Source organism: Eurypyga helias, unplaced genomic scaffold, assembly GCF_000690775.1.
Source record: "Eurypyga helias isolate BGI_N326 unplaced genomic scaffold, ASM69077v1 scaffold33169, whole genome shotgun sequence".
Taxonomy (NCBI): domain Eukaryota; kingdom Metazoa; phylum Chordata; class Aves; order Eurypygiformes; family Eurypygidae; genus Eurypyga; species Eurypyga helias.
This window is the reverse complement of record NW_010274481.1, coordinates 1-14,245: the sequence shown is the minus strand read 5'-3', so window position 1 is coordinate 14,245 and position 14,245 is coordinate 1. Positions and strand designations below refer to the sequence as shown.

At 38.1% G+C, this 14,245-nt stretch overlaps 1 protein-coding gene across 1 annotated transcript; it reads right to left on the bottom strand.

Annotated features, from left to right (window-relative positions):
* Positions 1–379: 379 nt before the first annotated feature.
* PBLD (phenazine biosynthesis-like protein domain containing) lies at positions 380–14,023 on the bottom strand. Its single transcript, XM_010159829.1, has 9 exons — positions 13,897–14,023; positions 11,522–11,621; positions 9,303–9,401; positions 8,647–8,756; positions 8,427–8,456; positions 7,653–7,741; positions 6,306–6,481; positions 4,439–4,501; positions 380–492 (listed from the first exon to the last, which is right to left on the bottom strand). Exons 1-9 carry the CDS (start codon positions 13,978–13,980, stop codon positions 380–382), a joined length of 864 nt encoding a protein of 287 aa, XP_010158131.1. The 5' UTR covers positions 13,981–14,023.
* Positions 14,024–14,245: the final 222 nt, after the last annotated feature.

Genomic DNA, 14,245 nt, shown 5'->3' with positions numbered 1-14,245 from the left:
AGTCAGATTTCACGGAGAATGACTGAATATGGGAAAAGTTTTCTTATCAATCAGAAAAGTTTACAATCCAGGATGCTTTTAGCAAGGAGTCTGGAAATAAACACAAGAATCATTTAAAAGCAGAAAAACAAGTCAGCTGTCCTTGGACAGTTTCTGAGGTCAGCGTATATATGAAGTGGCAAGATAAAAGTGAAGAAGACAACAGCAAGGATCTTGAAGATTAGAAGCGAGCCTTTTCAAGCAATTTTTTAAAATGGACAATAAGTACTCAAAGACTTTTAAGGACAGTGGTGATTCACTGCCTAGAGCTAAGATATAATCAGCATAATATGAATATAATTTGAAGGTGTGGGAGATTAAATTGTTGGTGCCAATTTCTTCAGAAAGTCAGGTTTCCTTTTAATACAATAGCAATTTGCCCTGCAATGTTAACTCTTCCATCGTTACGCAGTGAAATCTTCAACTGTCCTCCACGACGGGAACACTGGAAAGCTAAATGGAAACAAGAATCCATAATTAGAAAACTAGTATCTATCACAAATGATTTAACAAGCCATGAAAACTCAGGGAAATGAGGCCTCTGCCCCTAGAAAGCAAGCAGCAGCAGGGCAAGCATTGTAGCAGGGACACCCCTGGATGAATTGTCTTTATGGACGAAGATGAGCTGAGGGTGTATCTCAGACCAGAACTTGTCGGTTGAGTCTGACAAAGACGTTAGTTAATACAAGTACTGAAACACAGTTTGCTGTGATGTAGCCAACCAAGTTTCCTTTGAATATCTAAAGGAATCTTGAATTCTTCCGTTCCTGGGATAGACAGTTTCTGTAGGTAAGAAGGAAGAACACCCAGTACTATCTGCATGAGAATGAAGCAGCACCTTCATGGTACTGAACATCTGAAGTAGACACTAGGCCAAAAGAATGTGTTTAGCTAATGGATAAATGAAACTCAAGCAGCCAGTGGAAAAAGCCTACAAAGAAACATAGATGCTGCTTCAGCTGTCACGAACTGAGACCAAGTTCTTAACACAGACAGGAACAGATATTGATTTAGATAATGCTGAATATATTATTTAATACAGCTGGATAAAGTTTAAGTAGTGTGCTGGGTTTAATCAGGTATTTTGCTAGCCGGAGTTAAACCACAAGTAGAAATAGCCTTCCCCTTGTAAATAATCACAAGACCAAACTTCTGCCTAAACTCTTTAGTCATACACAGGTGGGGTAGTAATGCTCACTTAGTATGTTGAGTCTGTAGACTTGTTCAGTAGTCCGAGTTCAGCTGCTCAACTACTTGATCAGAAAATAGTCGGGTTCAGATGGCATCTAGCAAAGATTTGAGTTTCATAGAGTGTTGGCTTTGTAAAATGCTGTAAATGGGTGAATGTTCAAAGTCTCCTTAGTCAATGAATTCCCAGCTACTACAAAAGTTCCTCAAAGTGAAAGGGCATGTTTTTCCTCACAAACACACAATTTGTAAATGGGGTAGGATTGTATTCAGATCCCGACAGAGCACAGGATCTTTAACAGATGGCATATATACTGAACGCTTCACAGCAATTTCTCAGCCACAGCTAACAAACCTCTTCTTTATAACAGGATATTAGCTTCTGTAATCAAACACCCCAAAACAGGGGAAACAGGAGCTATAGAAAGATTGATATTGACACTTTCTGCTCTTTTCCATTTACAGAACTACCAGTTACTGTTTTTAACTTGTCAGAACAACATCTATGTATGGACTAATGCCTTCAATTGCAGTACTTTGGACATTTAAAGATCCAGACCATGTTAAATTTGATCAATTATTGCCAAGTGGGGATACACAGCTAAACACTCCCATTCTCTCATGACAGCAGATTTAAATAAGAGAGATTAATTATTTCAAATCTTCAGAGGTTGCCTTGTGGCTGATTTTTCTTTCTTTTTTAAAATGTGGAACAGGATTACTGAGACTTTTTCGATTTCACCTTGTAAAAACACTGGAAAATTCTCTTTGTAGTTGATGGGGATGGTGGTTGTTTGACAATTTGGTCTAATTAAAGTAAGAAGAGAAGCCAAACACAGGAAATTATGTCTGATACTTCAGCAGAGATGCAGCTGACCTCCTCCTAGAAGTCACAATACCCAGAGAGATCTGACAGTAGATTTAATATTCCTCATTTTTATATTATTTCGTATCTGATCTATTTTGGAACTAACAGATCTTTCATTTCATGGAAGAAAAATCTTTCTTTATTCTTGCAATAAAAGGCATCGGATATTACAGAAGCTACCGCAAAGGTTTCTAAAAAGTCTGAAGAGGCTCTTATTTATTAATCTTTGGCCATATGAAATTTTCTTGACTGCCAGCTATCTTTTCCAAATAATCTCACTAGTAACAGAATTCTCTTCAGTACTACCTGATACTCCTCAGTCACATGCACGTTAGGAAAAGAGATTTCTCATAAATACACGTAGGCACCACACATTAATCAGATGTGAAACAAACCTGTTCGCTTTAAATCTGCTTTGTTAGATTTCTACCGCAAAAAAAAAGTTTGAGGACATACATGCATGAAATATAAAAAAAAAGAATCTATAACGTGGGAAGATAGGACTGGTTTTTGTGCTAAGCACGTAAGAGAAGCTGATTACAGTATCAATTGCCTTTGCTGCTTGAGATAGTTGCTCTAAAAGAGGAAACGGCACGGTACATACAAAATACATGAAAATGCAAAACAGGTAGAAAGTATAATCTAAAAATACAGACAGAATTCCTGTCTGTCTGATTAAAGAAGCAGTGTCTATAGATGGCATGGAAGAGTTAAATTACACATTAACATCTGGAAATGTCAAAACCTTCTGAGAAAATGCATCCTTATGGACTGGCTGTATCAAAGACAGTTCCTCCTCTTCAGAAAATACATTGGGATTTTTTCCCCCCAACATTATGGAAACTATCACAGATTTGAGTGGTGTAAATGCAACCATGAGAACTTCAAAACAGTATATTAAACCCTTCCTTCAATTCATGACAGAGCTGGCCTCAGTCATTGTGGATTGCCATACTGAGCTGTGGAGCCCACTCTTTTAAAGAGCTTTTTATTCCCAAGAATATCAATTTTGAGATTCATTTGACCAAATACAGGAAGGCTGATATTCTAGACAGCTGTTTGTGTGGACAAGTTTTACTTTTATGGACAAGGAACCTTATTAGATCAAGGATCTAATCTCTGTTCTAAACTAAATGTTGTCAGGTGCATGGAAGAATTGGAATCCCCTGCCCCCTCTCAGGGAAGCAGATAGGGACCAGGGTATTTTGTATTGCTTGTTCTTCCATTCTCCTGCAAAGCACCAGAAACATGAGAAGCAAACAGACACCCAATGCCTCTTATCTAGTATTGTCATGCATTAACGTTTTCTCTCCGTTTTCTTCTTCCATCCAAGTTCTTCAGTTTTTTTGCTTAGCAACAAATATGTGAGGAGCGTATCTCATTGACTGAAAGAATACCAATAAATCTGTTCTTTGACTTGAGAGGTCCAGTCACATCAAATTCCTCTAAGGCTTAATCATTTAAAAATAAGACTGCAAATAAAATCACAACCAAACAAAATTTACTAATTCCTATGTAGCTTGTCCCTTTTCTTAAGGTCAGTCACGTTCTTCCTGCTCTTGTAATGTAAGTGACTATTCTGTCTTATATCCCTCCTTGCTACCATTTAAAAGATATTCATCCTGAGGAAAACTGATCTTTGTACCTAATTACACAGATGTATCAGAAAAAAAACTCTATCATAAAGCGCATTCTGTAAGCAGAATCTGAAAGTTAAAAATACATCATCTCTTCTTACCTAGCTATAACAAATACCCAGCTATTCTAAACCCTAAGTATCCTAAAGAAGTCACTGAAGGGATTAACCTGGAATAATTCTCAAGAAAATTCCAAAATCAGGCAGAAACCGTATGACTTTTTAAAACCTCAATATACATGAGGGGAAAGGAAAACAGTGTCCAAATTCTACTTAAAAGTACACATTGTGAATGAAAGTATCAGGATCTTTTCCCAATACCCAAAGTGCAAGACAGAGACCAAGAAGTAAAGTAAAATTCAATCAAAACCAAAATCATCTGAAGTTCACCAAGCTTCAGTTACGATGAAAGGTCACAAGAACTAGAATCCAAAAATTGATATCAAAATTTAACTGCAGAGAGTTACAATCAAGAAATTGAGACCTCAAACTCCCTGCCGTTACGACGCATGATGTTGGTGGGCAGGAGAGAAAGCAATTTCTTAAAAACTACATGACACACCAAATATTACATTATATTCTATTCATACGGAGAAAGCGGATAAGAATTATTGCTACAGTTTGGATTGCAGCAGTAATATAACTTTTTCTTTTTTAGTGAGCAGCTTTTACGTAAATGGGCAGCTTTGCAAGAAAACAGTTCTTACCAAGCATTTCTTTCTTCCCCAGCTGCTCTGACCAGTAGCTGCTTAAAACAGCATGGGCAGACCCTTAAAAGAAATTGGAAAACAAAGTACAGGGTTAAATTAAAATAACTACTTTTAGAGCAAGCACATTCAAACTGTAAATGCCATAAACAAACCAAGTGCCACATATGCCAAGGACAAAACCACCTCAGAGTCTGCACAGCAGACAGAACTCAAGGCTTTAACATTTAATTTATTTACGATAAAGCAGCATTACTTTCTCATCCTCTGGCTTCAACAGAAATTTTGCCTCAGTGGGGGCTTCACTACTAGACACAATTGGTAGGAATAGCAAATAGTACTGATTAAAATACTTGAGCCCAACTACTCATTTGTTCATTAAGAGTGAAGTTTCCTACTAACGGAATCTCAGAATATTAAATTCAAAATATTATTCATCTAAACAGGATGTTACGCAATGAAACATCAACAGCTACCCACCGAAAATCTGAACAGGCTTTTTGAAATTGAGTAAGAACAGGCAAACAGAAGTCATTGTGTAAAACAAAAGCATTTCCTTTTCTAGCAGTTTTTACAAGAAAAGCTACGGGGTTTTTTCAGTGTTGAATGCTGCTAAGTATCAGGTAAGTAACTGAAGCAGATCTTCAGCGTCTCATCACAGCTTCCAAAAACTAAAAGACCGATTTCTTGTTTCTGGACCATCAGATGGCTTAAAAACTTAGTATGATTTCTCAGATTGATAGCGATAAATGCTGCTTCACTCTACATCAGCAGCTAGGGGCAAAGACACACTGCTGGAAACCCAACTGTGAAGTAACTATACTTGTCAGGGCTCAAGGATACCAGGACATGTAGCATTATTGAGAAACCGTTACAAAAGAAACACAATACAAAGCCATAACTCTGTTTCAAGTATACTTCAGCAATACAATAAAGAATTATTTCTATAAAAGAACACTTAAAGATGGAAGAGACACAACTGTGAGCTATAACAAGCCTAGAAAAATCTCAGAGATTCAGGAAACTTCTTATCAATGCTAGTCTTCCTCAGAAATCCTAAGGAATGAGCTCTGGAATTAGATATGTCTACCAGAGTCTGTCCCCAGATTTATCAGGAAAGCAGGGCTGAAAGCTTGAAAAAACAAACAAACAAAAAAAACCCTGAAATACATGGCTTATATTTCTTAGTAAATCTTTCTTTCTGCTAGGACTGCTGAATAACTGGCATTATTCCAACAAATGAAGTTTTCTCTTTATCTAGCAAAACATTTAACGAGCATTTTTGACAAAGTTCTCATCTGTTTAATAATTAACCTGTGATTAGCTGGTACCTAAGCAAATAACATAATTCTGCAGCAATCGGCACCATCACAGCAGCGAGTGGAACATCAAAGGAACAGGCAGAACACGAGCTTTCCTGCCCTATATACACAACCAGCTGAGTTCTTATTATTCGTAGGCCTGAGAATATCCACAGGAAGTGTCATGAAACTAGAGGAGTTCTCAGCTGAAGTGCAAAAAAAAACCCCAACAATCAGAACACCAGCAGAAGTGGATATGAATTCTACTGCAATTCTCATTCAATATCAAACCAGCCTCTCGCTTTTCTCTAACTGGAATAATTCAAGGAAGAGATCTGAAAAAGACAGGAATTTGTGGCCTGATGACAGCAAGAAGCTGATTTTTTTCTGAATGAGTTGGCATCAGTCATGAAAGTTGCCAGTTTAATAAGCGCGCTCCTGCTGTCCATGTAAAGCAGTAATTTAGAAGAGACTCCAAAGTACAAAACCAGACTCACAAAGTTTAGTAAGTACCTCTCCACTGAACTGAAATAACAGTAAGTGTCGCTTATCACACAAACACATACCTGTAACAGGGTCTTCTGCAATTCCATACCAAGGTGCAAAATATCTTGAGTAAAAATCATGGCCTTTATGTTCACTGGAATTTCCCTTAAGAGTGAGTATGAGTCCTTTCACCTTTCCCGTCTTTTCAGCTGACAAAAAGCGTTGTGCGTTCACTTGCAGCTCTTCCAATACAGACCTTGAATATAATTATAGAATTTTAATAGCCCATATTCTTCATTTTACATTAATTTAAGTAAAGAGACAGATAACAACAAAATCATTTTCTCTACAATCCCAAACGAGCCATGGTAAAATGTCAGAGGAGACAAGATTCCTAGCATTGTCCTCCCAAAGTTATGTGACAGAAGACTAGCCTGAATATAAATCACTCAGAGTGAGCAGAGAAAAAAAGTTCAAGCCGTGCATTTCCTATTTATTTCTGAAAACAAAGCATCCTGGAATACTGGCTACAAAAATGCACACTTTTGTTTCAACATTTTTGTCACTGAAAGAAATACTTCATCGCTACAGAATGCAAAGAGTAGTCTCCTTTCAAAGGAAGCAAACAACTTCAGATCTTCACAGGACTCTAAAGCACTCCACAACAGTCTCAAGTCTGAAGTTACATATGGCTCCCTACAAAGTAAAGTCTGAAGTTACATATGGCTCCCTACAAAGTAAAGTCTGAAAGAGTAAAAGTAAGAAATATTCTCAGCTGAGTACTTATATGTTGCCACTAGCCCAATCTTTAAACATCAGTTAAGCCAAACTTGAAGTGAAAATAATAGTAATTTGGCCTGATTAAAGAATTTGTGTTTTGGCAATATATATCCAAATCATACTTGACTTAATCTCAGAGATCTGAATTTCATTAACAAAAGCTTTGAAATCATGTGAATTGGAATTTCCTCCATAAAGCCGCTTATGATGTTGTTAATTATGTGTAATCAGATTACAGTCAGATGGGAATAAGAATCCATGGCATTTTGTCAATGTATCCTGTCTCACTAAGAGGACCTCTATGGCTATACAACTATTCCTTCTTCATTTGAGAAGCAAGACTCCTAATTCCCTGCTAGGTTATTGAATCAATGTTTTACTCGGATGGATGGGGAAAATACATCATCGTTAAAACTGTTTCCTACACCTCCTTTTCTTGGAGATAGATTTTGGATTGTCTTATTCAGCTTTGCAAGTTCAATAAGCTCACATAAGAAGATAAAGTAACTACTTAACACAGGAGTTTACATTGGAGTTTTTAATATCCTCGTTTTAAAGCTAGATGAAAGAGACAAGTACGTAAGGAACAGAGGTTAAACAAGCAGACTCAATTTCTGCGCACGTGATTATTTAAAAAGGTGTAAGACCTTTCATAAGTGTCGCTGAGGCGGACTAAGAGTTTCTTCGTGTCAGGAGAATAACGGAGATCTTGAACAACCATGTCACCAACGGCTGCCTGGTGGACAAGATAAAGGAGGCAAGCATCATCATTTGAAATACTGTTTCCTTAACATTTTCATCAAACAAACTCCCTGCTAGAAGAGGGTTTATGGAAGGTTTTTGATGCAGCCCTCAGGCACACACAAGCAAGAAAAGTAAATGCACTAACTGCTTGAAGGGACACGGGTAGGCGCGAAGAGCTTTTGCAAAGAAATTCAGGGACCTAGAAGAACATGAAATAATGTTTAACGTTTTCATCAAACAAACTCCCTGCTAGAAGAGGGTTTATGCAAGGTTTTTGATGCAGCCCTCAGGCACACACAAGCAAGAAAAGTAAATGCACTAACTGCTTGAAGGGACACGGGTAGGCGCGAAGAGCTTTTGCAAAGAAATTCAGGGACCTAGAAGAGGGCAAGGACACCAGACTGCCCTCACTCACATGCATACAATAGGCTGAAAATGCCACTGAAATAAATACTGATGCTTGAGTCAATGGTACTGGGAGACAAAAGTTCAATGGCAGCATTTCGGAGAACTCCATTTCCTGAGCTGCATGACTCAGATCTTTAGAGTTTAGTGTTTTGAGGTCAGGAGTACCTCAAGCAATGCCATGTTGCCACTTTTAAGCCATTTTAATATATAAAAGTAAGTACAGATATAAATATGTTGCTTCTAAGACCACCTTCAGATTCTTTTCCTACCTTTATTAACTCTTCCACTTCCTGAAGTACCTGAAGAAAAGAGAAAACAAAACCACCACAATGTAAAAAATAAAACATATATATCTATATATCCAACTACAAATCAACAGATTTATAAATAGATAAACATTTATAGACAGGTAGATGATGTTTACATACACATACAAACATAAATGCATACCTTCCTTGAAAGCCCTTAATGAATGAAATTTTGACTGACCTGCGGGTAGGTTAAGTGAAGTGGTAAGTCCAGGACAATATGATCTTCTGCTTGCCTGGCTTTTAATTCCCCACTCAGTGTCATAAACGTGAGAACTGAATTTGTGTTTTCTAGAGAGAGAACATGGCAACATTATCAAACAGAAGAATTTGAATAGAAATTGTTATAGCTCTTAGAGTAGCTCAATATATTCAGGAGCTTGTTATGTGGCTAAAATATAGTAACCACAGCAAACCTGTATTCTGAACCAAATTCCCAACTAACTCAATCAATAACCTGCTGAGGCTAACGAACACAGCAATTGCCAGTAAATCTTTTCTGCGCATTCCTAGACTGAATAGCAATTTCCTTTTAACTGAAAGGGCAATATTCCTATTCAAGAAATTCTCCTGTACATTTCACAGATGACATTTGCGTACTTAACATTTTTCTTAAACAAGAGTAATAGTAAGGCACTGGAGTCCTTAAGTGCAAGCGCAGTGTTAAGTGCAAGCATCAGACTACCGCCTTATAATTACAGAGCAGTTGTAAAAGACAATACCTAAGGTATCTCCATATGTTCTGAATATTCAATTGCCTTTGCTGTACAAAACAGAGATCTTAATTAGAAGTGAATTTTCTAAGAAGTTATAGCAATGAATAGCTTGTGAACATACTCTGTATGTGAAACAACACAGCAGCTGCTGCAAGTGTAGCATGACCACAGAGAGGAACTTCATTGGCTGGGGTGAACCATCTGAGTCCAAAGCAGGAGCCTTGAAAATAAAATGTATTTAGTGTTACTAAGTGGAAGAAGTCTCTTTCTTCAGTTTATCTCAAAACTTTATACACACTGATGACATTTCAGTTAATCAAAATGCCTGTTATAATCAGTCTTGGTCATAACCACACTTTTAGGAACTTTTAGGAATTTCGTACTGATTTCTGGAACAGCCGTTGCCTTTGCGCCAGGTCAACAAAAGGAGTTTACTACTAATAGAGGAACACTGCTTTGTTGCGAGAGCAAAGGGGCTGCAGAGTAGAAAGGCCTGACAGCCTGAGAACTGAGCCTGTGAACCAGAAGCACAGGTGGCACCTTTGAAGCGCTGCGGAGTAGCTAGGAATGGGAGACGTGCCAAGATACCATCAATAAGCACAAAACCAATGAACTGTAGCAGCACCTTATCACCTGAAAAGGTGAAAAAAAATCTGGAAAAAGGGGAAAACATCCTGAGAAAGTAAGAATTGTTAACTGCCGCTGGCTGTTCTAACTGAAAGAACAGGAAAACAGTCTGGAAAAATAAAAACTGGTCTGAGAGAACAGAAAATGTCATCATTTATTGACTGTTCCACGTGAAAATTAGAAATTAACAGCATCTATTGGCTTCTTGAAGTGGTGGTGTCCTACGCTGCCTTATATCTTAATGATATTAAAAAAAAAAAAAAAAAATACCCAAAAAGGAGCTTCTGTCTCCCAGAACTTTCTCTGCTGTGTATATTTTTCCCCTTCCTAAGCATATATGTGAAAACTTTCTGTGAGATCATAGACCCTTGCTGGGGACACATGGCTGACTCTAAACTCCATGACACAGATCATCTTTGAAGTGTGACCGTTATTTTACTGTTCCCCCTCTGGGCTCGGTTTGGTTTGTCCCTCCACTTCTGGGATCTGTTTCTTCGTCCTCTGCCATGGAATCTATTTCATGCGCTTGATACCATGTATGCACACATGTAAGTAATGTATCCTAAGTATGTCTACTGTTGTATTATTGATGTTTGATTATTGACTAGTGACAAGTTTGTAGTAACCTGTAATATCATATATATATTTATATAATTCTTGCCTCTAATTACCAATTCCTGCTATACTATTGTCCACTGATAATAATTTGTAATAACTTGAAAGAGAGAGATATTGACTTTATTAATCATAGGTATACTTGCTAGTGGTTATTTTTGTGGTATTTGTAGTAATCCGTAATAGTAGAGAATTTAGAAGATCAAGCCTCTGTGTTCCTGTGTATTCTGGAATCCTACAAAGTCAGTGTTGTGATCTCTACAAGCCTAACATCTAACTCCAGGCTAGTGGGGCTCCAGCCCCTTGGCTAATGCCACCACACAACTGCAAAGTGAGCAGATTCAGCAAACTGATTCAGCTGACAACTAATCCACAAAGCGATTTTGACCAGACTCTCTATTTGTCTGGTGTTTTCTATCTTGTCTAGTGTCTCTCCATTTCCTCTCCCGTCATATATACATGCCCTACCAAAGAACACGAGTGCATTTCCTCCACCCAAACCAACCAAACAAGCAGCCTAATGGTTTGATTTGGGCATCTTCAGATTCCTCAGTTTTGTTGGAAATACGTATTCTCCAGTACTGGCTCCACAGACAGCTTATGAGATTTTGTGACAAACTCAAATAATAGCTTACGGTTACCCCAGTGATGATTTCCTGAACAGCCAAGCCAGATTCTACTCGCTTTGCAGTTTAGTGTGTACAGAATAAGCACATTCCATCTCTGTTCTTCCGCTTGCATAATAACAAATTATTTCAGGAGATTAGTAGTAGTAATGGAAGTACTAACTGAAGGATCTTTGCATAGCATTTTTAGGAGATTTTGGATATACAACTTGCTTATTTAGCAAAAGGCACTAAAACAATTGGTCTAATTTATGAATAATAAATATTTGTATACTGTAGAATGAATTTAATATGCAGCACAAATACTCTAAAGAACTCCATCTGCAAAAAGCTTATAATTACCGTATTAAGACAGACACATCACAACTCCAAGATTTTGCTTTGGCTGTCTTACAAATTGATGTCATTCCTTATAAACGCACCCACAGTGTCTTCCTGTAAGAGATTTTGGTGGGTAAATAGAACTACTCACTTTTGGAAAAGTCATCTCCAGGGTGCAGTTTTCTGATAAAAGCCGTTTCTGAAAGGTTCATTTCTGCTGCAATTTTTTGGTGCAAATCTTCATCCAAGCCCTAATGATGAAACAACAAAACCAATTAAAAGCAGGCCAAAAAACGCAGAATCAAATTTTCTGTCAAACAGAGTAATTTCATTTTCTATTATAATAACACATAATTTCCTTTTTAGTTCAAAATACTTTCTGAGAGTAAAAAAAGCTTTAAGCATAAAATGGGGCAACTAGTTCAACTATTGTGAACCTTGGGCATTTCTAAGATCCGTCTTATTACTTTACAAATTCTCGGGATACATGGAAAATAAAACCAGAAAAACCCAAAACTCAGTCTTGCCATGAACAACAATATTTTTTTAAAGTCATGATTAAAGTCACACTGAAAACTCATTATTAACGTAATCTAAAAATAACTATAACTCTCTTTTTATAACTTAAAAAACCCATGCCAGCAAGAGGTACGGAGTAATGCCAAGGCGGCTGATGAGCCCTTACAGCTTGCATGCTTGATACTACTCTCCAAATAATGGAAACAATATGCTAAGTCAGCAGAAGCTGAGAGGAGACAAACCAAAAAAAACCAAAATGCTGGAGCTCGCTACATTCTGCTCCAACTGCCTGCAGACTGAACTCAGTGAACGTTGGTCCCAGGATACACTAGCTGTAGTGATTGTACAAAATTCTACTTCACCCTTTTCCGTTGTGCTTTCCCCACAATTATGCTGAGTGCCCAGGTTTGAGAATCTGGTCTTTAAAATACTGACACACAAATGACACCAAGTACTGAGTGGACCAGCTCAGGTTCAACCTCTGACAGGTAAAAATTTGCCCTGCCAACTTTACTTATTTCCCTTAACAACATTAATCCTTTTCAGTCAACAATCCCATCCTACAGTAATATGAAACAACTACTGATGCGTATCATAGACCTTTATTTGCAGAATTCTCTATGATGAAGTAAAATTCTAACTTTTTACAGTAACGAGCCTCTCTCCTAAGGAAAACAGTTGTGTCAACCAGACACGAAGAAGATACGACACCAAAGTCCAACCAAAATGTTATTAAAAGTAATGGAACTTTATTGAAACACTGCCATCCTGTGGCACTCCCAAAACACAGAAAGGGCTCATTTGGCCAATCTTTCATCACTCCCCACGGTTTTTGGAAAGCATCTGCTGAGATTCTGAAGGGAACAGAGAACAGAAACATTGCTGCTGGCTGCACCACATTTTCATGAAGCTTAGAATAAAATTATGAACTAGAATTGCAGGCTTAACTGAAGCTCAGCTTTAACTTTGACACTAAAGCCTCTAGCCCCAGGTACTGTAGAAAAAACTTTCAATTCTCAACACTCCAAAGGCAACCTGCAAATAAGTTGCCCTCACGATATATTACTGTAATAAAGTAAAATTAATGTAAAAATGCAATTAGAAGTTCATAACTTATTTATTCATAGCTCATGGTACATTCATTCTGAGAAGGAGTATTTAAATTTTAGGAGGGCCAAAAATACCTGTGAAGTGAGACGCTGTCAAGCCCAACCTGAGCTGATCTGCTTAGTAAGCTATATTGTGTAAGATCTCGACAGGCCTAGGAACATTTAGAAGGGATTCATAGTGTCAGCACAAGCTATTGCCTTTGACTACATATATTTTCTTCATGCGTTACTATACAAACATGTAAGACTATAGGTTTCTAATCCAGTTTAATAGTTTTCCGTAGAAATTGTCAACAGCGTACCAATTAGTACCAACTCTTCAGAACACACTCATGAGGAGGATGACTGCTGCCAATTGCACTACAACTACCACGCAACTTTGAAGTAATAAGAACTGGCTGTTTAAACTTCGCTAAAGCTGAACCTGACACACTAACGGTGAAAGACTCAGACCCAGCCCAGGGGTATACTCCCCTACTTTCCTTCCATAAAAGAGACAAAATTTAAAAAATTTTAAAAAGGGGGGAACACAATTCAAAAACTATTGAGTACTGAGCATATGTTATTGCATTTCCTTTCAGAGATTTCATTCTGAACTCACTGTCTTTAGAAATTACGCCTTTTTTTTTTTTGCTTAACTCAGAATAAAATCAGTACATTTATATATACATATATTTAAAAAAAAAAAGCATGTCTGGTATGAAACCACTCTGATGGCACTCTGACACGTACCCCTGTGCTAATTTCTCTGTAGTGTGGTGCAACAGCAACTGGCGCTTGGAAGCCAAACGCCCGAGTAAAGGAAGCAAAGCCTAATGCCGTGCTGAGCGCTCACACCGAGGACAGAACGGTAAATGCCACTATAGTCTCTCATAAAATAGTTCTTTTTAAAACTTACATGTTCAAGCAGACAAACTGCCGCGGGATTTCCAGAAAATGGCCGGTTTGTAAATGCATCAACCGTAAAAATGGGAATCTGCATTTTCCTTCGCGCTATTTAGTCTAAAGCCGTTTTCCCCAAGGTACTTCGTAGCCGGTTTTACCCCCAGATGACATTAGAACCCTCAGTTAATGTTTCCCTAACATGGGGCAGGCCCCGCCAGCCCCAGCCCATCGCTTCCGAGCGCGTACATGGACGCCAGCCTCCCTCCTTCCACACACCGCCAGCGCTCGGCACCGATCGTTTTCGCCTCCAGAACAGATCTTAACCTCCCTCTTGCACAGTTTGCACGGGCTCTTCACCACAG

Excerpts from the sequence above, each read along its gene's own strand:
- PBLD (XM_010159829.1), bottom strand. The coding sequence starts at position 13,980 with ATGCAGATTCCCATTTTTACGGTTGATGCATTTACAAACCGGCCATTT. Across the intron at positions 9,402-11,521 it reads TGGAGATGACTTTTCCAAAA|GCTCCTGCTTTGGACTCAGA; the intron begins GTGAGTAGTTCT and ends TTTATTTTCAAG. Across the intron at positions 8,457-8,646 it reads TTCACTTAACCTACCCGCAG|GTACTTCAGGAAGTGGAAGA; the intron begins GTCAGTCAAAAT and ends TCTTTTCTTCAG.